The 25,863-nt window shown below is 43.8% G+C and overlaps 1 protein-coding gene across 1 annotated transcript; it reads left to right on the plus strand.

Moving 5' to 3' along the window:
• The first annotated feature begins 565 nt into the window (after positions 1-565).
• nyap2a (neuronal tyrosine-phosphorylated phosphoinositide-3-kinase adaptor 2a) lies at positions 566-23,502 on the plus strand. The gene is made up of 7 exons (XM_039776949.1): positions 566-1,044; positions 5,660-5,876; positions 10,741-11,048; positions 11,411-12,484; positions 14,913-15,029; positions 16,145-16,227; positions 22,283-23,502. The coding sequence occupies exons 2-7, from the start codon at positions 5,674-5,676 to the stop codon at positions 22,517-22,519; spliced, it is 2,022 nt and encodes a 673-aa protein (XP_039632883.1). The 5' UTR covers positions 566-1,044; positions 5,660-5,673; the 3' UTR covers positions 22,520-23,502.
• Positions 23,503-25,863: the final 2,361 nt, after the last annotated feature.

Raw genomic sequence — 25,863 nt, forward strand, 5'->3', positions numbered from 1 at the left:
GTTGACCACATCAGTGATCTCTTTCCATTCCGCATTATTCAAAATAGCCATCTAAATAAAGGCTTTTTAACTTTGTACAAGATGAGTGCATTCGACCTTTATTCTTTCTTGAACTTTTGGGTTTCCAAAGAGCACCTTCATTGAATATGTAAGCAAGCAGACCTTTTCTCTCATAGTATAGTATGTGGACAAATAATGTAAACTAGTTAAAGTAATGTAATGAGATTTCTTTACTTGCCCCCTGTGCACCTCCCTAGAGAGAGAGATGGATGGTTCTTTTCTGTTGAAAAATATAAACATAAAACTCTTAATTCAATTTGCTTTAAAAGCATGAACAAAAACATGTTGTCAAAGCAGTTTACACAAGATTCAAAAGTCACAGATTCTGGACTGATCACTTAAAATCATAATCTCTCTCTCTCTGTCTCTCTCTCTCACTGTCCTCTCTCCCTCTCTCACTCTCCCTCTCTCTCTGTCTCTCCCTCTCCCTCTCTCCCTCTCTCCCTCTCCCTGTCTCTCTCTCCCTCTCCCTGTCTCTCTCTATCCCCCGCTCTGCTGAGAGAGCGAGAGAGAGAGAGAGAGAGGGGGGGTGGAATCAGAGCGGTAAGATGCTGTCAGGTTGCCGTGGTTTCAGCCTCTCTTCTCTTGTCGTCGGGGATGTGTTTGTGTGCTGCTGAAGGGTGAGTGTGTGAGTGTGTATGTATGTGTGTGTGTGTGTGTGTGTGTGGAGAGAGCTGTGATTCCTACAGCTGTGAGGATATCTGACAGAAGGAAGAGTGGAAGAGAGAGAGGACGAGAGGAAGGAGGAAAGGAAGAGAGGAAGGACGGAGGTGTTGGAGGGTGGATGTGGATTAACGTTGCCGCAGCGAGTCATCGTTTCCTGTGAGCTGCAGAGATCTGGGAGGACGACAGGAAGATTCATCATTCCATCTTCATTTCTGCACAGCTGAAGGAGGGAAGGACGGGGAACAGAAGGAGGAAGGAGACACTGAAGGACACAGTCAAGGAAGGATGGAGGCAGTTTGAGTCCTCGCTGATCCTCCGGTAAGCCTCCTCTCATATCTTTCATCCATTCTATGCTGGTGAAAAGGTTTCTCCTTTTGTCTGTGCTGAAAGTGTCAATAAAGTCTGTTCAAAACACATTTGGCACATCTTTCACACCCTGTTTGTATTTCAAACAGTGAAAGCATATCATTCCAACATGGCCACCATCTTGGATCAGACCTGAGAACAAAGTTATACTTTATCTAAAATCATGAAGCCCAGACAGCTCTAATGAAACGGTACGATGAAAGATGGTGAACCTGAAAGGTTTTTAATAATCCTCCTGATCAAAAGGTCAAGGTTCAAACAGGAAGTGGCTCTGTGACATCTCTATTATGATCAACCGCAAACTAGGTGCGGTTTCCTCTTTTTGTTAATGGCACAACCTGATTGGTCAATTCAACTGACACTGACAGTATCCAGGGTCAAAGGTCATCTTCAGAGTTAAACTTTCACACAAAGCTCAGTTGTTCACAGGAACTCTAAAAGCATTTCATCGGACAGGAAACAGGAAAACATCAAACTAATCTGGATAAAATGAGCTCAAAGGTTTCTTTAATAATGATGTAATAGTACTGTGTGCAGAGAGCAGAGGGAGGACTTTAATTTGTTAGGGTTAGGTTAACATGTGGGTCAGAGGTCTGTGTTTGTCCACCGGTAAATCTCTGCTGGATGACTCGCTTCAGAAGGGTTGAACATAAGAAACTTTCCCTCTTTAGCAATTAGCTTAGCACAGCGCCTAACAAACCATAAGCAACACTGGTTCATCCTCCCCAGCTCCACCCTCTGGTCCAAATATGGTTTCTGGCTCCAAAAAAACCAAGATGGCGACGGCCAGAATGCTAACTCACGGCGTCAAAACGTCAGTCCACAAACAGATGGGTTTGTTATTTGTCTTTGATTATAACACACCTGAACCTCTACACACTAAAAACTCCCGGGTTACTTCTTCAACCCAGTTTCTGGGTTATTTGTGTTGGGTTAAAATTATGGGTTATTTTTTCAGAGAGTAACCATTTTCTGGGGTTAGGGTTGTCTCTCTCGCTCTCTCTCTCTCTCTCTATTTATATATATATATAGATATATATATATATCTATATATATAGATATATATATATATATATATATATATTTAATGTATTTTTTGTTGGAGGGGTATATTTTATGGTGTTATTATATTATGACGTCAACATAGTTTATAATATGAACAATCACACTTGTGTGTTGTGTACATTATGATAAAACAGTATCACCAGTATTTGTAGGAGAGATCAAGTGACAAACCCTCTAAACATGGATATATTAACTAAGAAATAGAAGAAATAAGTTCATATATTAAACCCTTGCCCCTATAACATACACATCAGTCTGCCAGAAATTCAGAAGAAGAGGAATCTATTCCAGAACAACTGCAGGTCTCTCAGAGGAGGGGCGGGACTGTTGATACAACGTGTGTACATATCGTCATTTCACAGCGAAGGAACTACTCATCCCATAAACCACCGCACACTAGAGGAGTAACTTAGTATTTGAAGTAATGCAGGAAGTGTGCATTTAGTTTCCATGCTTATTGTGTTTCCACAACAATGTTAGTGAGTAAATCTACTGAAATGGCCACCACACCATAACAGAAGAGTGGGATGCGTCAGATGAGATGGACAGGGTCATCCCTTTTTTCCCCATATCATTTTGGAGAAGTTAGTTAGGTTATTTGTGACCCAACTTCTGGTTTAAAAAGGGCCCAGGACTAACTAATTTCTGGGTTATTTCAACCCAAAAATGGGGTTGTTCTGTTGACCCAGGAGTTGGGTAATATTAACTACAATGTTGGGTTATTTTAACCAAACATTTGGGTCAGGAATTTAACCCAGAAGTTGGGTCAAAAAGAATAACCCAATTTTCTGGGTTGAAATAACCCAGAAATTAGTTGGTTATTTTTGACCCAGATTTTTTTGGACGCACTAAGCTGTAATTTTCAGCGTCACTTCCTGAGAGCCTCCTTGCCATTGAAGACACGTAACCATGGTAACCCCTGCTGACCCCCGCTCCAGCGGCTTCGCCGGATATTGCTTAAATTACTAAATAAAGGTAAATAACTAGAGCATCAGTCGCAGGTCAAACATCACAGATTACATGTGTAGATATGTAAATTAGAGTGTTATTGACGTTACAGAGCTGCTTGGTTTCTGTCAGTTTGTCTGTTATGAACATTGTCGTTACTACCGCATTGCATTGTGGGATGCTGATGCCGACATAGTGTCCAGTGCTACTACCACATTGGATTGTGGGATGCTGATGCCGACATAGTGTCCTGTGTTTACATACTGTAATATTATACCGCAAATAGTTTGCAACTCACATACTATTGGTTTCATTCGAAGGTTTCAGACAGATACTAAAGAATCTGTTAGTGTGGACACAAACTCTGCTTCCTCTCTTCTTCCTCTCTTCTTCCTCCCCCTCTCCTGGAAGCATTACATCATGCTCCCCTGAGAGATGCTGCTGTTGCTAGGTTACGGCCAGCTGACTCTGTTCCATTTTTAGATGGATGCTGAGAGACGGAGAAGTGGGGGAGGGGAAGATAGAGAGAGAAGGGCCTTCTCTGCTATAAGGGTTCAAACATGGATATATTATTATTATTATTATTAGTAGTAGTAGTAGTAGTATGTATATATGTATTACATATGTGTAATGTATTATATTACATGTTATATATTATATGTATTATATACGTGTAATATATTACATGTTATATTACATATATTATATGTATTATATATGTGTAATATATTATATTACATGTTATATTACATATATTATATGTATTATATATGTGGTGGACTCTGGCTCAGAGTAATAAAGTAATAATAATAAATCAGATTAATGGAGTAGGATGGTGAAGGCAGGTAGGATGGTGAGGGCTCAGGAGCTGGGAGTAGGATGGTGAAGGCAGGTAGGATGGTGGGGGTTGGGAGCTGGGAGTAGGATGGTGAAGGCAGGTAGGATGGTGAGGGACTCGGGAGCTGGAAGTAGGATGGTGAAGGCAGGTAGGATGGTGAGGGCTCAGGAGCTGGGAGTAGGAGGGTGAAGGAAGGTAGGATGGTGAGGGACTCGGGAGCTGGGAGTAAGAGGGCGAAGGCACTAAAGGGCGAGGGCACTCAGGGGAGCGCGGGGAAGCCGGGGCCGAGAAGTTGAGGGGGAGACACTGGAGCTGGAGAGCAGAGAAGCCGAGGAGCGGATGGCTGGAAGTGGAGGCGGAGGCAGGTTGAAGCAGGGTGCCATGGGAGGGGGACCGGGTGGTGAAGCCAGCTGATTGGAGATGACAAACAGGTATGAGATGGTAATTGAAGGGGACAAAACACAGGAAAAGGTAAGCAAACGTTATCACAAAGACAGGGAAAAATGAGGGTCTCAAGGAGAGCTTGAGAGTTTCACCAGGATAACGATCAAGCGAAGATGGTCTGTTGAGCCAGGGTTGAAATACTGATCTTGACTGTAGATGGTGTGCGCGGCGGGAGAATGTGATGGTGGAATGATAACCAGGTGCGCTCAATCAGCTGGCAGCAGTAGCGGGAGGAGAAAGGGGAAAGGCAACAGAGAAACAAGGCAGGGCAAAACTGACAGTGAAAAAAACAAATGGAAAATAGTAAACAAAACAGAAAACTCACAGCCAGCCAACCCCAACCACCACAAACCCTAACCCATATTTTTACATCATTGAAACCATCTAAACAATTAGTGGAAATCCCTGTTTTGGTGGAACTGCTAACAACTAAAATACTAAAATACTTGACTGAAGAAACAGTTTACTAACTGTTAAAGAGCACATCTCTGGTGTTTACCAGAGATGTGCTCTTTAATATATCATTCAGCATGAAAACAAACATAAAACACAACTTAATAAATCTCAGTCAACTAAGATCCAAATGGCTGATTAGTCGAGTTATCGTCACCTTTTCGGGATGCAGCCTGTCCGTTATGGAGTTAGTAATGCAATAAACATTAAACAAAATGGTTCCTGTTTACTCACCTGAAAGAACGCTTTATTTATTTTTATACCATGGTCTGGGTGAATACTCGATTCTGATTGGCTGCAGGGTGTCCATTAAAAAGTGATATAGGACACCTACTAAAGGAGTTCGGTGAAACTGACTGTTTACTGTTGAATGAATGCGCTACATTAAATCAATAAGGAAATGTGGATTTATTATTTCCAACTTGTCCTCTGAACACCACAGGATGGCACTAAAACACACAGGCTGCAAGAAGTAAGTTCTACTGGCCCTCTGGACTGACTTTGTTTCACAGAGAATAACGTTATCTCAGATCCCGTTCACGGTTCAGCTCGCTGCTTCAGGCTGCGCCGCTGCAGCCGACAGTAACGTTACACATCGCGGATCAAATTCTTCGTAAAAGACTAATTAAAATATGAACTAATGTTTTAAAAATGTGTTATTTGGCAAGTGACCGTGGTATAAGCGGGTTAATGCCCTTCGAGGTGTCCATTGTCAGGAGGTAATGGACGACGGCGAGGCGTGAACTGTCCGACGCGCAGCGTGACAGACTGTAAACATTGTTAAATATATCTTTGTTAATGTGATTGTTTCTCTCTCAGGTCTTTGGGAAGTCATGACGTCTCAGGAAGACGCATCTTCCTTCAGGAGGTTTTTTCAATACGTGGAGGACAGTGGCCTTCGAACGTACGACGGACTGGTGATCCAAAACGCCTCCGACATCGCCAGAGAGAGCGACCGCATTCGTAACCAGACCAACTGGAACTACTTGCAGGAAAAACACCAGAAGAAGAGACGGCAGGAAGACGCCATCAAGAGGTAAAACACACCAACAATAAAACCTTAAAATGACGAATTAACACTCACACACTGAATGTAGAGACAAACGTTACCACACTGAATCTGTTTCCTTTAAACTCTTCTGAGCACATGCCACAAAACATCTTTAGTAGGTTAAATGATTCAGCTTTTATTTTGAAATGTAGGTTGTTAGGCCGCTCCCTTTCTGTCTCTTCCTGCAGTCAGAAGGCAGTTCCTGCAGTTCTTCTAATTTTGGGACACCTATTTAGGCCTAAAGGACCTTTTCATCCTGGTTCTCTCCGAGGATCAGCAGCGTCTGGTTTGTTTCATTACATTACATGTCATTTAGCTGACGCTTTTATCCAAAGCGACTTACAATTGCTATATATGTCAGAGGTCGCACGCCTCTGGAGCAACTAGGGGTTAAGTGTCTCGCTCAGGGACACATTGGTTGATGTATCACAGTGGGAATCGAACCTGGATCTCCCACACCAAAGGCACGTGTCACATCCACTGCGCCATCACCAACCTGTTTCAACATTTAGCTGCAGCTTCCTCCTAGATTTCTTCACACTGCTGGTTCAATTCAATTCACTTTCAATTCAATTTTATTTATAGTATCAAATCATAACAAGAGTTATCTCGAGACACTTTACAGATAGAGTAGGTCTAGACCACACTCTATAATTTACAAAGCCCCAACAATTACAATAAGTCCCTCAAGAGCAAGCATTAGCAGTGGCTAATGCGACAGTGGTGAGGAAAAACTCCCTTTTAGGAAGAAACCTCGGCAGACCCAGACTCTTGGTAGGTGTCAGACGGTGCCGGTTGGGGGTGTGATGAACAGTGGCAATAAGAGTCACATTAAAGATAATGGAATAGTGACTACAATGGTAGTCATAGTAGTTCATGTCATAGTAGGGCACAGGGTAGGGTAGGGTTCAGAATAATTTGCCCAGTAACTGCACAAAGTATTGGTGAGAGTTAGGCTACTTCCCAGTTCCTTTGGGAGGAAATCCTGCAAGGAGAGAGGAAACGAGGAAATGTGTTTCACAGCGATGAGATGTCCTTTCTTCTGAAACCTCATCTAAATCTGCCAGCTGTTTAGCCGGAGTTAGCAACGGCTTTCAGCTGCAGGGCTTCCAGGAAGCTGCTCTCTGTATCCTCGCTCATAGCTCCATACTCAATCCTACCCCCTCCATCCTCCATCCTCCATCCTCCATCCTCCATCCTCCATCCTCCCTCCTCCCTCCTCGCTCCTCCCTCTTCCATCCTCTCTGTTTGGGGCAGGAATAAGAGCTTTGAGACAGCTTTCACAAAGGAGGACCAGAAAAACTTCCAGTTCAAGCAAGGAGATATCAAATAAGAGACTTGGGAAGCACTAGGTGCGCGAGCCAGAAAATGACTACCAACCACTAGACCAACTGTTTGAAGTACAGCAATGTGGATGCTGGTGCTGTCTGCACTAGGATGAGAAGGATTGTCCTGTAAGTTTCTTCTCCTGGAAATTTAACAAACATCAGCTACTCAACAGTTGAAAGAAGTTGATGAAGCTCCAGCTCTTCTTGCTTTACTAAGGAATGAACAAACGAAACAAAACAAACTTTACTGTTGTAGGAACAAACAGAAAGTCACTGAAGGCTTTGCCAAGAGAGAAATAAACGTAAATATGGATGTGTTAGGATAATTATGTTATCACAGGATAGACGGAGACCACTGAAGTTATATCAAAGTTTTGTTTACTTACAAGTAAGGTCAGTTTACAGCACTCACAGCATAAGTACAGAAAGTGACTGGCGAATAAATGGAGAGACTGAAAGATTCGTTTGAAAATACGGACTGGGCGGTTTTTGAAAATAGTGCCAAGGATATAAACGAATTTACTGAATCCGTCTGTGGGTGTATACATTTTTGCTATGATATGGTTGTACAGGAAAAGAGGGTTAAGGTATATGCAAATTGTAAACCATGGATGAATGCTGAGATTAAAAGGTTAATTAATGACAAAAGGAAATCCTTTGCTAGGGGAGACAAGAATACACTGAAAACGATCCATAAAGAACTTAAAAGGGAAATAAATAACGAGAAATATCGGTATAAATGCGAAATAGAAAATGACTTTAAAGAGAATGATATGAAGAAAGTCTGGGAAGGAATGTGGTTAATGAGTGGATATGCAGGGAAAGGGAAAGTAAATAGATCCCAGTTAAATGGCACAAGGGAATATGCTAATAATCTAAATCATTTCTATAATAGATTTGACAAAATAGACTTTTCTGATGAAAGACAAAGACTCAAGGATATGATTGGGAGCACAGAGGGTGATGACTATACCCTTCAAACAAACAATCAGGAGGTATATGGTATGTTTATGAGGCTGAAAGCTACCAAAGCAGCAGGTCCAGATGGACTGTCTCCAAAAGTATTAAAAGGCTGTGCTTTTCAGTTAGCAAGCATTTTTTCAAGTATTTTTAATTATTGTTTCTCTCATAAAGGGTTACCGGATTTATGGAAACAATCTTGCATAATACCAGTACCTAAAAAGAAAACCGTTGAGTGTATGAATGATCTAAGACCAGTGGCTCTAACCTCCATAGCTATGAAGGTATGTGAGAGAATTGTGTTAAATAGTCTGAAGCCTCATGTAGAGCATTATCTTGACCCCTGCCAATGTGCTTATCAGAAAGGGAGAGGGGCAGAGGATGCTATTGTCTGTAAACTGGACAGTGTCTATGCTCACCTGGATGCAGGGGGACGGTGTGTGAAAATTCTGTATTATGATTTTAGCTCAGCATTCAATACGATACAACCACACATCATAGTAAATAAGCTTTTAATGATGAAGGTTCCAGGTGTATTTATTTCTTTCATTCTAAATTTCTTAGAGAACAGGTCTCAATTTGTTAAGCTAAACGCAAAAGTTAAGTCAGATAAGATTATGACAAACACAGATTCACCTCAGGGAACTGTTTTATCACCCTTTCCTTTTACCATTAACACTGCAGACTACCGTCCACAGCAGGCCAGCTGTCAAGTTGTTAAATTTGCTGACGACACAGCGCTCATTGGGTCAATTGAAAATGATGACTATAGTCACTCTCAAAATGAGATAAAAGCTTTTGTTGATTTTTGTGACACTCATTTCCTAGAACTCAACGTTCAGGCTCTAGTCATCTCACGTCTAGACTACTGCAACTCCCTCTTGATTGGCCTGCCTGCATGTGCCATCCGACCCCTGCAGCTCAATCAGAACGCAGCAGCTCGACTTGTCTTCAACCTCCCCAAGTTCTCTCACACTACACCGCTCCTCCGCTCTCTTCACTGGTTACCAGTTGCTGCCTGCATCCGCTTCAAGACACTAGTACTTACATACAGGGCCACGAACGGATCAGCCCCAGCTTACATCCAGGACATGGTCAAACCATATACCCCAACCCGCCCACTTCGCTCTGCATCAGCCAATCTGCTTGCTGCCCCCCCACAGCGAGGGAGAACTAATCACTCTACAAAATCCCGACTGTTCACTTTCCTGGCTCCCAAATGGTGGATCAAGCTCCCCATCGACATCAGGATGGCCGAAAGCCTACACATCTTCCGCCGAAGGCTAAAAACACATCTCTTACGACTACACCTCGGATAAAAAAAAACAAAAAACAACCTGCACTTTCATATGTCTCTTTGTAGCTTTGCTCATTTAAAGCTGATGTACTTGCACTTACTACTTGTTGTCTGGAGTTTGAACCTTCACAGTTGAAAGCACTTAATTGTAAGTCGCTTTGGATAAAAGCGTCAGCTAAATGACATGTAATGTAATGTAATGTAAAAATAAAGAATTAGTAATTGATTACAGGAGAAATAAGATGACAACTGAGGCAGTGGAAATTAAAGGTTCAGTAATAGAAGGAGTGAACACATACAAGTATTTTGGCATTGTTTTTAATGATAGGCTAACATGGTCAGATCATGTTGAAAAAATTACTGATGAAAAAATTAAGTCCACGTGTATACTGTATGAGGAAGTTGCAGTCCTTTAAGGTGAATACAGATGTGGTGAGAATGTTTTTTATGTCAGTGATATGTAATGTTTGGAGCTACTGTGTGGTGGGTTGGGGTGGGAATGCTGGAATAGCCGAGAAGGCCAGGAATTATAGAGTGACTAAAAGGGCTGGAAAAATGGTAGGAGAGTAATAATGAGGGACCCAGGTCACCCTCTTCATGGTAATTTGACTGGCAGGGTTATGGAACGTAGTGGTAGGCTAAGGCCTCCAGTGACACAAACTAAGTGGTATGCTCTCTCTTTTGTACCACAGACTATCAGACAGCACAACAAGCACTTTAAACGTACATTTTTATAAATTTTGTATTGTATTTATGTATTGTATTTGTATTATATTGTATTTATTGTATTGTATTAGGCCGGGTATGAGCACTGTAATTTCCATTTTTATGGATGACATAAACTTGACTTTGACCAACGTAGAATGTGATAAAACTCTATAGTCCTAATAAAGAGTCAATGTCATCAGTTATCTCAGTTTAAGGAACGCCTGTTCTTTCCTCAGCATCACACTGTGCTCCAGACAAGGACAAGACAGTCTCTCCCAGATACCAGATGGCGACAGCAGCAACAGCATTTTGTTTTGTTTTAGTTAGTTAGTTTTAATACTAATCAGAGAAAAAGTATAGCATAATGTTGCTGACAGGATGAAAAAGCTTCCCAAACTTCCTGTGATTGTTCAGAACATGTTTATTTCATCCCTCCATCTGTATAAAGTTTAACAGTGAATCAGATTAGTTTTGTTTCGTGAAACCAAACAAGCTTATTTATATTTGATCGTGTTGTGTGATTAGTAAATTAACAGTTTTACTAACATGTCTGCAGGATTGGTGAAGATGTTGCCATGGCAACAGATGGGGCGTACTCTGGAAAACATTTCAGGATGGGTTTCATGACGATGCCTGCGCCTCAGGACCGTCTGCCCCCCCCCAGTCAGGGCTTCACCGTGCGGTCCCAGTCACTGCACTCGGTGGGCGGAGCAGACGACGACTCCAACCCCAACAGGAAACAACCTCCGCCCAAACCCAAGAGAGACCCCAACACCAAGCTGAGCAGCAGCTCCGAGACGGTGGACACTGGCGGCACCAAGAAAGATGCTCAAGAGCCCAAAGAGACGCTGGAGCAGGCTGAAGGTGAGAAAAAGGATGCACAAAGGGATCAGAAATGCCCTCAAAGACTTAAAGTATACGCACCTCAAAGTCTGTAAATCACAGATTGAGATAGGGCCTTAGTGTTTTCAGATTTTAATATCCCTGTCTGTCTGTTTCTCTGTCTGTCTCTCTGACTGTCTGTCTGTTTGACTGTCTGTCTGTCTGTCTGTCTGTCTGTCTGTCTGTCTTTCTGTCTGTCTGTCTGTCTGTCTGTTTCTCTGTCTGTCATTCTGTTTCTCTGTCTGTTTCTCTGTCTGTCTGTCTGTCTTTCTGTCTGTCTGTTTCTCTGTCTGTCTATCTGTTTCTCTGTCTGTTTGTCTGTCTTTCTGTCTGTCTGTCTGTAGCTCGATCTTTCTACAACGAGGACTACAGAAAGATGCCTCCACCCAAACCCAAAAGGAATCCCAACACTCAGCTCAGCACCTCCTTTGATGACTCCTACATCCGTAACCACGGCAACAGGAAGTCTTCCCTGCGATGGGACAAGTCTTCGTCCCAGAGTCAGAGCCCGGCGTCGAGAGACACGGACGACGAGGAGCCCGTCTACATCGAGATGGTGGGAAACATCCTGCGGGAGCTGAGCGGACAGGAAGCGGAGGATGAGCAGAGCGAGGCGGTGTACGAGGAGATGAAGTACCCCTCGCTGGACGATTACCTGCAGGACCCCGCCGCCATCTTGGACCCTGACGCCTGGGCGGCCCGCAGCTCACTCTGCGACATCCCACCGCCTTTCCCCAACCTGCTGACGCACCGCCCACCACTGCTTGTCTTCCCCCCCGCTCCCGCTCAGTGCTCCCCCAACTCAGACGAGTCCCCGCTCACCCCGCTAGATGTTACCCGGCTGCCCGTCATGGACAACGTCTCATACAGCAAGTCGGGCGGCGCCGAACCCCCGCAGAGCTCCACGCAGCACCGCAAGGAGAAGGAAAGGGACCGAGATCGAGATCGAGACCGAGACCGAGACCGAGACCGAGACCGAGACCGAGACCTGCCCTCCACCCACACCATCACTTCCTCCGGCCGCTCTTCAGCTCCGCCCCTCCCCTCCAACCTCTACAAGTCAACTGGCTCTGCCCACAGTGGCCATGGTTACCCCCGCAGCCAATCAGCGTGTCCGTCTCCGGTCAGCATGGGTCGCTCTCTGACTCCTCTGAGTCTGAAGAGACCTCCGCCGTACGATGCTCTGATGGCCGGAGGAAGCATGCCCCGCTCCTCCTCCTCCTCATCTTCATCCTCTCACAGGGCTGGGGAGGGCGGGGCTAGACTCAGTAACTCCTCCTCCACCCACGGCTCCATGCAGAATGTGGCGATGAGGTCACAGACTCCCACCAGCCCATTGGACGAACTCAACAACGTGTTTACGTCAGGTCGACCAGCAAGGAAGAAAGGAGCAGGCAGGAAGAGCCGCGGCAGTGAAGGTAAACAGTTTTATATTAGTTTAAATGTTTAATATCCATTTTACATCAGTTTTATATCCATTTTATATCCATTTTATATCAGTTTTATATCAGTTTTACATTAACGCATTACGCATAACGTGGGCGATGATGGAGACACATGGAGAGGCGTGATTGGGAAGAACGGCCTCCCTGATCTAAATCTGAGTTGTTGTTTGTTGTTGGACTTCTGTGCTAGTCATGGGTTGTCTATAACGAACACCATGTTCAAACATAGGGATGCTCATAAGTGTACTTGGTACCAGAGCACCCTAGGCCGAAGGTCAATGATCGATTTCATAATTGTTTCATCTGATCTGAGGCCGTATGTTTTGGACACGGGTGAGAGCGGCAGAGCTGTCAACCGATCACCATCTGGTGGTGAGTTGGGTCAGGGGGTGGGTGAAAACTCTGGACAGACCTGGTAAGCCCAAATGGGTAGTGCGGGTAAATTGGGAACATCTGAAGGAGGCCCCTGTCCGACAGACTTTCAACTCACACCTCCGGCAGAGCTTTTCGTGCATCCATGAGGAGGTTGGGGGCATTGAATCCGAGTGGACAATGTTCAAAGTTTCCATTGCTGAAGCTGCGGCGAGGAGCTGTGGTCTTAGGGTCTTAGGTGCCTCAAGGGGCGGTAACCCACAAACAATGTGGTGGACACCGGTGGTCAGGGAAGCCGTCCGACTGAAGGAGTCTTTGCAGGATATGTTATCCCTGAGGACTCCGGAGGCAGTTGCAGGGTACCGAAGGGCCTGAAGGGCTGCAGCCTCTGCTGTGAAAGAGGCAAAGCAGCGGGTGTGGGAGAAGTTCGGAGAAGACATGGAGAAGGACTTTCGGTTGGCACCAAGGTGCTTCTGGAAAACCGTTCACCACCTCAGGAGGGGGAAGCGGGGAACTATCCAAGCTGTGTACAGTAAGGATGGGACACTGTTGACCTCAACTGAGGAGGTAAAAGGGCGGTGGTAGGAGCACTTTGAGGAACTCCTAAATCTAGCTAATACGCCCTCTATGGTAGAGGCAGAGGATGATGGCGGATTGTCGTCAGTTTCCCTGGTGGAAGTCACTGAGGTAGTCAAGCAACTCCACAGTGGCAAAGACCCAGGGAATGATGAGGTCTGTCCAGAAATGATGAGTGTGGAGGGGCTGTCTTGGATGACACGCTTCTTCAACATTGCGTGGAAGTCTGGGACAGTGCCAAAGGAGTGGCAGACCGGGGTGGTGGTTCCCCTTTTCAAAAAGGGGTAACAGAGGGTGTGTGCCAATTATAGGGCTATCGCACTTCTCAGCCCCCTTGGTAAAGTCTACTCCAAGGTGCTGGAAAGGATGATTCGGCCGATAGTCGAACCTCAGATTGAAGAGGAACAATGCAGATTCCGTCCTGGTCGTGGAACAATGGACCAGCTCTTCACTCTCGCAAGGATCCTGGACGGAGCCTGGGAGTATGCCCATCCGGTCTACATGTGTTTTGTGGATCTGGAGAAGGGGTGTGACCGGGTCCCCCAGGAGATACTGTGGGAGGTGTTGCTGGACTATGGAGTAAGGGGGTCCCTTTTCAGGTATTACATTCAATTTATTGCACCATTGAGATGAAAAGAGAGCTAAGCTAGAAGGCAAAGCTCTCGATCTACCGGTCAGTTTTCGTTCCTACCCACACCTATGGTCATAAAGGCTGGGTAATGACCGAGAGAACAAGATCCAGGGTACAAGTGGCTGAAATGGGTTTCCTCAGGAGGGTGGCTTGCGTCTCCCTTAGAGATAGGGTGAGAAGCTCGGTCATCCGTGAGGAGCTCAGAGTAGAGCCGCTGCTCCTTTGCGTTGAAAGGAGCCAGTTGAGGTGGTTTGGGCATCTGGTAAGGATGCCCCCTGGGCGCCTCCCTAGGGAGGTGTTCCAGGCACGTCCAGCTAGGTGGAGGCCTCGGGGAAGACGGTGGAGGGATTATATCTCCAACCTGGCCTGGGAACGCCTCAGGATCCCCCAGTGGGAGCTGGTTAATGTGGGAGCTGGTTAATTTTGTGGTGTAAAAGAGCACTAAGTTCTTATTTTTTTCTGTGTCGTAAAGGTTCTCATACATTCTTTATTTTAAATGAGATTTATCTTTTTCCCACATTTGCTTTAGGTTTCTGCTAGTTCTCTGTCTCTGTTTTTGTTAAGTTATTTTGTCTGACACATTGATTTCTGTTTTCTTCTGTGGAAATATTGCAGAGGGATTAGCTGTCTCATCCTGTCTGTCTCTCTCTCTGTCTGTCTCCTGTCTGTCTCTCTCTCCTGTCTTTCTCTCTCTCTCTCTCTCTCTCTCTCTATCTATCTCTTTCTCTCTCTGTCTCTCTCCTGCCTGTCTCATCCTGTCTGTCTCTCTCTCTCTCTCCTGTCTGTCTCCTGTCTGTCTGTCTCTCTCCTGTCCATCTGTAGGAGACTCCAGGTCTCTGCCTAGACACCGTAGTAAAGACAGAGATGGACAGTCTAGTCCAGTTTCCAGCCGGATGGGTCGGTCGTCTGTCAGCCCGACCATGATGTTGTCTGGAGGAGGTTAGTCAACTTTGAGTGTGACATGGTTGTTGGTGCCAGACAGGCTGGTTTGAGTATTTCCCAATCTGCTCAGTTACTGGGATTTTCACACACAACCATATCTAGGGTTTACAAAGAATGGTGCAGTTCTGGGGGGCGAAAATGCGAAAATGCCTTGTTGATGCTAGAGGTCAGAGGAGAATGGTCCGACTGATTCCAGCTGATAGAAGATCAACTTTTACTCAAATAACCACTCGTTACAACCGAGGTATGCAGCAAAGCATTTGTGAATCCATAACACGCACAACCTTGAGGCGGATGGGCTACACCAGCAGAAGACCCCACCGGGTACCACTCATCTCCACTAAAAATAGGAAAAAGGGGCTACAATTTGAACAAGCTCACCAAAAATGGACAGTTGAAGACTGTAAAAATGTGTCTGGTCTGATGAGTCTCGAATTCTGCTGAGAAATTCAGATGGTAGAGTCAGAATTTGGCGTAAACAGAATGAGAACATGTATCTGTCAAGCCTTGTTACCACTGTGCAGGCTGGTGGTGGTGGTGTAATGGTGTGGGGGATGTTTTCTTGGCACACTTTAGGCCCCTTAGTACCAATTGGGCATCGTTTAAATGCCACAGCCTACCTGGGCATTGTTTCTGACCATGTCCATCCCTTTATGACCACCATGTACCAATCCTCTTAATACTAATTCCAGCAGGATAATTCACCATGTCACAAAGCTCAAATCATTTCAAATCGGTTTCTTGAACATGACAATGAGTTCACTGTCCTAAAATGGCCCCCACAGTCACCAGATCTCAACCCAATAGAACATCTTTGGGATGTGGTGGAACAGGAGCTTCGTGCCCTGGATGTGCATCCCACTAATCTCTATCAACTGTCAGACCCTATCCTCTCAATATGGGCCAAAATTTCCAAAGAATGCTTCCAGCACCTTGTTGAATCAATGCCACGAAGAATTAAGGCAGTTCTGAAGGCGAAAGGGGGTCAAACACGGTCTTAGTAGGGTGTTCCTAATAATCCTTTAGGTGAGTGTATATATATATATATATATATATATAATGTATATAATGTATTGTGTTGATGTAAACAATAATAATAATCTGATCTGCAGAATCAAAGAGTCCACTCGGCCGTTCGGCTTCAACGTCTGGAGTTCCTTCACCCCAACGCCATCTACACCCCGCTCTCAGCCAGGTACCAGTCTGTCTGGCTGTCTGTATACCTGTCTTTGTCTCTGTCTGTCTGTATACCTGTCTTTGTCTCTGTCTGTCTGTATACCTGTCTGTATACCCGTCTGTCTGCCTGTCTGCCTGTCTGTCTGTCTGTCTGTCTGTATACCTGTCTGTCTGTCTGTCTGCCTGTCTGTCTGTCTGCCTGTCTGTCTCTCTGTCTGTAACTCAGACAGAGAAAGCAGTTTTATTTAAAACAGAAGAATAAAAAGATGTATACTTCTGGCAGGATTCATCTGAACAACAGAACGTAAAACGTTTAACAGATGAACAGAAGCTTCCACCATCAGCTGACTCAACTCTAAACAACTTTTAAAAAGTTAACAAAGTGTTTTCTTACTTCCTAATATCAGTTTTGTGTAAAATATTTGGTGTTTAAATGTTATGTTGTAAATGTTTTTTGTGTTTTGTGTTAACATGAACTCTGAACACATTTTAAGAATCTGTAGACCTTTAAAGTGAAGTAATAATGTAATACTAACAGAGTTACATTACTGATCATTAACTGTCATTAAACTATCATTAATATATTATTAAACTATCATTAAACTAACATTAAACTAACATTAAACTATCATTAAACTAACATTAAACTATCATTAAACAAACATTAAACTAACTCTAACAAACGGTGATTGAACTCACAAAGAAGCACTTTAATAGATTCAATCTCATTTAAACATTTATTAACACTAATGAAACTCACCTAACCCTAACTCCACCCACCCTACCTTAACCCCGCCTGTCGTCATCTGCCTCCATCCCTTAATACTGTAGCCCTGCCCATTTATAGTTCCCCCACCATGTGCATGGTAGCCCTGCCCGTTTATAGTTCCCCCACCATGTGCATGGTAACCCAACCCCCAACGGTGCAGCGTTCACACTACGAGCGATGAAGCTACATAATGGTCACAGCGCAGCTCACAGTCACTGTTGAAGTGTCTCATTGGTGGTTTGCCAAGTCAACATAGTAGGGTTGGTAATCTGGTGTCTAGCGCACTGAATGACAGCACAGATCCTCTGGTGTCTGAAATGGACGTATGCTCATGAATGGGTTCGTAGGATATCTTACGTAAATGTATGCACACCAAAATATCCAATATCCACACACCAATATTTTGTACGAAACATGGCTGCCCATGAGCTCCATGACGCCGAGTGGTGGATGCTGGCTGTGTTTAGCCGCTACAGACCTCCATCACAGCTCAGTCATATCAACAGTTAGTAGACGTGTTTAGCTGCTACAGACCTCCATCACAGCTCAGTAGGGTTGGGTGATTCCGTGATTCCGGTGCTAAATCGATACTTTTAAAACGGTGCCGGTGCCGAAACGGTGCCTGAACCGGTACTTTTCAATAAAGTAAAAAAAAAAAGAAGAAAAAAAATAAGGGTAGTAAACAACAGTTAGTGACTTGTTTATTGCTAAGGCCATGGTCAAAATTAAAGATTTAATAATAATGTAATAACTATAACAATAACTTATTTCACCAGTAAATTGCTGTTGAACCCCAGATGGGAAAAGGGTATTTTACAATTACTGTGAATGCACCACGAGGTTACCTGTTTTAAGTGAATGCACCGTCTGTGTTGTTTAATTCCGACAACGGCAGCTGCAAGTGAACGCACCGTCTGTGTTGTTTAATTCCGACCATATAAACCTACTGTATATCTATGAATTGCGACAACGGCAGCTGCTGCGCTGCAGAGCAGACTGTTACATCCCGCTGTTGAAGTCCTCCACAGTGAAATACAGTCACACTTTACACTGTTTAACATTAGCTGTCAGCATTTTACCGGTGTTTAATCCAGCTGCTAGCTAAAGGTAGGCTAACGTTACATGCTGTCAGGTGTAGTGTAAAGTCAAGCACCGAAATGAGGCACCGAAACTTTCGTTCTTATTCGGTCTCGTTACTACCGTTTACGTCGGCACCGGTTCCCTATTGGCACCGAGTTTCGGTACCCAACCCTACAGCTCAGTCATATCAACAGTTAGTTGACGTGTTTAGCCGGTACATAGCTCTGCGATGCTGGCTTGTTGTTTCAGCAGTAGTTGGTGGTTCAGTTACCTGAGAATAAGTAACTGTGAGCCGGGTACAGAGCACCACGAGCTGCAGGTCATTTTGGCTGAGATTACAGTTAATAATTTATTCTCTTGAATACTTATAAATTATAGTGCTTTAGTTTTCTTAGCTTTTTGATTGTATGGTTCACAGGAACAGGCTGCTGAAACGGACATTATGCTTTCATCTATGTTTTTCATTTTTTGACATTTTTGTCACTTTTTCCAAACTTTGATTTTTATTGTTTTTGTAATTTTTTGCAAAATCCTTTGTCGCTTTTTAGATTTTTACCAAAGCTTCGAATCACAGAAAATGGTATTCGGGACATCACCGAATTAAACAAAGTTAAAAAGCTAACAGCTAACCGGTCTAACGTGTAGGGAGATTTAAAGAGACAATTCCCAACCTTACACTGCAGCACATTACGCCCGTCACGCAGTGACAGCAGTTTATAGCTTCATGTTAACGGTTTCTATTGAAAATGACATGCAGCGTGTCGCTAGCGCCGCTCGTAGTGTGAACATAACATCAGAGAGATGTCAGAGAAATGAGAAACATTTCACAGAGAATTCCTTCATTTGGAAGCACGTCCTTGTTCGTTTTAAATGAAAAACACATTTGTTTGACTCTCTCTAATGATGTACATTCATATTAAATCTGTACCTTTGTGTGTTAATGTTTGCCGAATAATCTCTGACAATAAAATATTTAATTTAATCAAACACCGGACTGAAACTTCAGTGTGAAAACTTACTTTTACTTTCTGCTTCTGGTCTGATTCAAATCTATTTCACATTAGTTCAGTTCAGTTCAATTTTATTTAAAAAAGATTAAAGGCAAGAACAACCACAAGACATAATGCAGATATGTAAGCTAGTGGACGCTTGTGTAAAGGGGCCCAGACACTGGCAAATTATGAAAATTATATGTACTATCATATTGTTTGGATACAAAGATATTGTTTAAGATTTACAAAGTAAGATTGTTGTCTGTCTGTCTATTCATCTGTCCCTCTGTCTGTCCCTCTGTCTGTCTGTCTGTCTGTATGTCCGTCCCTCTGTCTGTCTGTCTGTCTGTCTTACCAAGTGTGTTTTCAGAGGTTCAATTGGAAGATATTTTTATTCATTACAAGCAAGAAACACCTTGTATTCTTTGGGTTTTTTTTGTGGCCTTTTTTCCAGTGAATCTCTAGTCTAAACTGGACATTATGAACACAGTAAATTCTGCAGGTTTTCATTTTGCATCGCCGCTGACAACTGTAAAGAAATCTGCAGATTGTGTTTGGGTGTGGAGATGGAGAATGATGAATGGTGACAACACATTCTCACTCCCATCACTTCCTGTGACTTTGGTCTTTGTTACTGAAGCAAAAAGTCTCCTTTAGCATCATATTTAGACACTCTGGGCGTTGTCTCTCTACGTACTACTCTCTACTGTTGTCTCTCTACATACTACTCTCTACTGTTGTCTCTCTACGTACTACTCTCTACTGTTGTCTCTCAACGTACTACTCTCTACTGTTGTCTCTCTACGTACTGTTGTCTCTCTCTACAGTACTACTCTCTACTGTTGTCTCTCGTTACTACTCTCTACTGTTGCTCTCTCACGTACTACTCTCTACTGTTGTCTCTCACGTACTACTCTCTACTGTTGTCTCTCACGTACTACTCTCTACTGTTGTCTCTCACGTTACTCTCTAGCTTGTCTCTCTACGTACTACTCTCTACTGTTGTCTCTCTACGTACTACTCTCTACTGTTGTCTCTCTACGTACTGTTGTCTCTCTACATACTACTCTCTACTGTTGTCTCTCTACGTACTACTCTCTACTGTTGTCTCTCTACGTACTACTCTCTACTGTTGTCTCTCTACGTACTGTTGTCTCTCTACATACTACTCTCTACTGTTGTCTCTATGGGCTGTTGTCTCTCACGTTACTACTCTCTACTGTTGTCTCTCTACGTACTACTCTCTACTGTTGTCTCTCTACGTACTACTCTCTACTGTTGTCTCTCTACGTACTGTTGTCTCTCTACGTACTACTCTCTACTGTTGTCTCTCTACGTACTACTCTCTACTGTTGTCTCTCTACGTACTACTCTCTACTGTTGTCTCTCTACGTACTGTTGTCTCTCTACGATTACTCTCTACTGTTGTCTCTCTACGTACTACTCTCTACTGTTGTCTCTCTACGTACTACTCTCTACTGTTGTCTCTCTACATACTACTCTCTACTGTTGTCTCTCTACGTACTACTCTCTACTGTTGTCTCTCTACATAACCACTCTCTACTCAGGGATGGACTGGGACTAGAAAACAGCCCTGGACTTTCTCCCAAATAAGCCCATCATCCGGCCATTCGCCCGTAGCTGTGCGCGACAGACATTAGCCAGGATGTCCTGATACTATGCCACAAAACTGTAGCCTATCAGACAAGGTGTTCACAGCAAGTAACTTCTCAAAACCAATGATGACAATTGGGGTTGTGTTTATTAATGAAGCCTCAGCCTTCAAATAAAAACTAAAAATGTACAATGCCATTACATCTGCATTGAAAATAAAATACAAATAATGAAATGTCACTGGCTACAGAAACCCCAAATTACACAAACTTGTAATTGTAAAACAGTACAGAGTATTACTGACAACACTTTCGGAGATAAAGTAGGCTACTTGCTGTACCTGAACATGGGGATTAGATATATTGTAAGCCTATACCAAAACTACACTGAGAGTGTTAGTTACTATATAGTATAACTATTCAAATATAAATGTATATAACATGTGTTGCTTTGTGTTAAATAAGTAGCATTGAATAACCTATTTAATATATTGTCAATGTCATATTACACTTTTGATTCATGTTAAGGCTGTGAAATGATGAAAATGACTAGGCCCTATCAATGTTGTCTGTGAAGCTTTCACAACCAACCACCAGGTTTTTGCCAGTTCCACAATAGTAAACACAAATATTAAAGACAAGGAAAAACTGCACTCTGATGGAAGACAGACAGAAAGTGCAAGCTAGGATTTTTTGGTTAAACTTTTGGTTACATTTGGTGAATTATTTCGCCCCCTTGCCTGTTTGGTAGCACGTTTAGAGTGGTACCAATGCATGCCTGATGTTTTCCTGTTTAATTTAATACCATAGTCTTCATCCTAGCAGCAAAACTGAGCTCACTACAACCTCTCATATACAACCAAGTGTTGTCTCTACATATTACTCTCTAATGTTGTCTCTCTACATACTACTCTCTACTGTGTCTCTACATACTACTCTCTACTGTGTCTCTACATACTACTCTCTACTGTGTCTCTTCATACTACTCTCTACTGTGTCTCTACATACTACTCTCTACTGTGTCTCTACATACTACTCTCTACTGTGTCTCTACATACTACTCTCTACTGTGTCTCTTCATACTACTCTCTACTGTGTCTCTACATACTACTCTCTACTGTGTCTCTACATACTACTCTCTACTGTGTCTCTACATACTACTCTCTACTGTGTCTCTACATACTACTCTCTACTGTGTCTCTCTACATACTACTCTCTACTGTTGTCTCTCTTCATACTACTCTCTACTGTTGTCTCTCTACATACTACTCTCTACTGTTGTCTCTCTTGATACTATGTCATCTTACAGCACCACGGTCGAGCGGTTGCTCTGCCCATTGCGTCCTCTACAGATGCTAAAGGGGGATTATTGCGTTGTTATCTGACGCTGAAAGACACTGACCTAGCGTGTCTTATGGGTTTGGAGTGAGAACGGGCTGCAAAAAGGGCCGGCAAGAGTCCCGACCCAGAGCGTCTAAATATGACACTAAAGGAGACTTTTTGCACAATAACAACCACTAAAGGCATAAGACCAAGCGTAGGTATTTTACGAGTTGGGAGTGAGAATGTGTTGGTGGTGATGATGGATGATGATGGATGAGTAACGTGTTGATGTTCCAGATGCCGTGGCTCTGCGGAGACGCCACCATGATGGAGACCATAGAGAAGAAAAGGTTTCTGTGTCGAGAGATAAAAGCTCGCCAGCGTCCAGAGAAGAATCTGTGCAAACAGGACAGCATGCCCATCCTGCCCAGCTGGAGGAGGAAGCAGCCGCCACCGTACTCTGCACCGCCCAGCGCTGCCGGACACAACGCTGCCGGACATACCGCCACCGTGTTCTGGGACACTGCTATCTGAAGACACATGTTCTGGGACACTGCTATCTGAAGACACCGTGTTCTGGGACACTGCTATCTGAAGACACCGTGTTCTGGGACACTGCTATCTGAAGACACATGTTCTGGGACACTGCTATCTGAAGACACATGTTCTGGGACACTGCTATCTGAAGACACGTGTTCTGGGACACTGCTATTTGAAGACACGTGTTCTGGGACACTGCTATTTGAAGACACGTGTTCTGGGACACTGCTATCTGAAGACACCTGTTCTGGGACACTGCTATCTGAAGACACATGTTCTGGGACACTGCTATCTGAAGACACCGTGTTCTGGGACATTGCTATCTGAAGACACCGTGTTCTGGGACATTGCTATCTGAAGACACATGTTCTGGGACACTGCTATTTGAAGACACGTGTTCTGGGACACTGCTATCTGAAGACACATGTTCTGGGACACTGCTATCTGAAGACACATGTTCTGGGACATTGCTATCTGAAGACACATGTTCTGGGACACTGCTATCTGAAGACACCGTGTTCTGGGACACTGCTATCTGAAGACACATGTTCTGGGACACTGCTATCTGAAGACACCCTGTTTTCTGGGACATTGCTATCTGAAGACACATGTTCTGGGACACTGCTATCTGAAGACACCGTGTTCTGGGACACTGCTATCTGAAGACACCCTGTTTTCTGGGACATTGCTATCTGAAGACACCGTGTTCTGGGACACTGCTATCTGAAGACACATGTTCTGGGACACTGCTATCTGAAGACACATGTTCTGGGACACTGCTATCTGAAGACACATGTTCTGGGACACTGCTATCTGAAGACACATGTTCTGGGACACTGCTATCTGAAGACACATGTTCTGGGACAGCGCCATCTAAGGCTACATTTACACTGCTACGTTTTGGTTTGAAAAGGAATATCTTCTGCCAAGTTTCTCCCTCTCATTCCCCCTGCTCTAGTGTTTCCCCTCTCATTCCCCCTGCTCTAGTGTTTCCCCCTCTCATTCCCCCTACTCTGATGTTTCCCCCTCTCATTCCCCCTGCTCTAGTGTTTCCCCTCTCATTCCCCCTGCTCTAGTGTTTCCCCTCTCATTCCCCCTGCTCTGGTGTTCCCCCTCTCATTCCCCCTACTCTGATGTTTCTCCCTCTCATTCCCCCTGCTCTGATGTTTCTCCCTCTCATTCCCCCTGCTCTAGTGTTTCTCCCTCTCATTCCCCCTGCTCTGGCGTTTCCGAGCCCCTAAACCGGAGACATTTGGAAACACTTCTGACCCGTTTGGTTTCAGTCTCAATGGCTCCAAACGGAGACCTTTGACAACAGCGACTCTGACGCCAACATTTTTCCTCCTGATTGGCTCTTGTTGGTCACGACGTCTCGTTCTCTGAGACTTAAAGCTACTAACGTTAGCATGGTATCTACCAGAAGGGGGAGGAGTCTCCACGCTGCCTCCTGTTGATGCCCAGTATACCAGGATGTTGATGAGATATGAGGTTTGGGCGTGTTAGTTTAAACAGAGATTAGTTCTTCTACTGGAGATAAAAACTCTCGGTGCATCGAGATCTCTTTGGGCTCAAAACTCAAACACTTAAAAACCAAAAAGTAGCGCTGGAGATGGAGCCTGAGGTCACCGTGTTCTGGGACACCGCCATCTGAAGCAACACACACACTGTGATGATGATGATGATGATGATGATGAAGCCATCTGGCCACGCCCACCACATTCACAGCTGTTTAAATGTTTACAAATCTTTAACTGTTTTCCTGTCGTTGTTTGGTTGACAGGTTAGTCTGATAGAAGTTGATAAATTAAGGTCATTACTTTAGTTTATTATTAATTAGGCTGTCATGTGACTTTGAATAACTTACAAAAACACTGACGCCTTCAAAATAAAAGCACTACGAAGAAAGAATTTACATCAAAGAAAAGCAAAGAAATACATGTTCTATTATAATAAGTTCTTAATCAAACTGACTTCATATTATTCCATCTGTCAACTGATAAAATAAAAAGGTCCTTTCACTACAGCTCAGAAAACAGCTGGAACCAGATGTTGAGACGCTGTCAATGAAATAATGACAGAAAATCTGAAGTGGTGAACTTTTTATTTATTTATGAGGCTGAAAAATTATTTTAAAAAGCACAAATGTTTTTGCCGACATCAACAATCACCACACAGACTTTAACACACACACACACACATACACACACACACATACACACACACACACACACACACACACACACACAGACATACAGACACACACACACACACACACACACACACACACACACACACACAGACACACACACACACACACACAGACATACAGACACACACACTACACACACACACACACACATACACACACACACACACAGACACACACACACATACACACACAGACATACAGACACACACACTTACACACACACACACACACATACACACACACACACAGACACACAATCACACACACAGACACACAGACACACACACACACACACACACACACACACAGACACACACACACATACACACACAGACATACAGACACACACACTTACACACACACACACACATACACACACACACAGACACACACACACATACACACACACAGACACACACTGCTGTCCAATCAGAGAGCAGGGAGGCGTGGCCTACAGGCGTCGTTATTTTTCTATCTAAAAAAGATTCAGACGTTTTCTAAAGTCTGACAGTCGTGTAGCAGAACTCTGAAAAGAAAAAAGATTTATAAACTGTTGTCTGTGTGAAAAAAACGACCTGAATCTGTCAATCAAACATGTTTTTATATTTCAAAGATAATCTGTGATGCTCGTCTGTGTGTGGAAGAAAAAGTCAGTAAGTGATGTTTTTATATTTAAAAGAACTTTTATCATAATGAAAAAAAAGAACTATTTTAAAATGAGAATATTTTGGCATGTTGTTGCTGGTTTGGTTTCATCTATTGTCCCAAAAACACAGACTGTTTACCTCCAGTTTATCTCTATCTCTACAGCCCTATGTGGAGTAAGCTCTGGCTACTTTACAGATGCATTCTGGGATAGGAGACTACTCTTTCGCTGCATGTCATTACGTCCTTGACTCCTCCACTCACCTCACGGGAGGAGAGAGGAACAGAGGAAATCACGGGAGGAGAGACCGCCACACACCGAGCTGATAATCGGCCGTCTGACAGTCTGGCGAGGTTGGTGACTCGAGTCTCTTTGGTGTGTTCTGAGGCACTTGTTGGACCAACTCGGGGAGACTGATCAGTCTGATTGGCTTTTCTGCCGACCATTGGCCATCTGGTTGGTGTGTAACTGCCTTTAGAGAGA

This window comes from Perca fluviatilis, chromosome 2 (assembly GCF_010015445.1).
Source record: "Perca fluviatilis chromosome 2, GENO_Pfluv_1.0, whole genome shotgun sequence".
In the NCBI taxonomy this organism is placed as follows: Eukaryota; Metazoa; Chordata; class Actinopteri; order Perciformes; family Percidae; genus Perca; species Perca fluviatilis.

Coding starts and splice junctions, on each gene's coding strand:
- nyap2a (XM_039776949.1), top strand. CDS start 5,674: ATGACGTCTCAGGAAGACGCATCTTCCTTCAGGAGGTTTTTTCAATAC. Junction 5,877..10,740: donor CAGGAAGACGCCATCAAGAG/GTAAAACACACC, acceptor ACATGTCTGCAG/GATTGGTGAAGATGTTGCCA. Junction 16,228..22,282: donor TACACCCCGCTCTCAGCCAG/GTACCAGTCTGT, acceptor TTGATGTTCCAG/ATGCCGTGGCTCTGCGGAGA.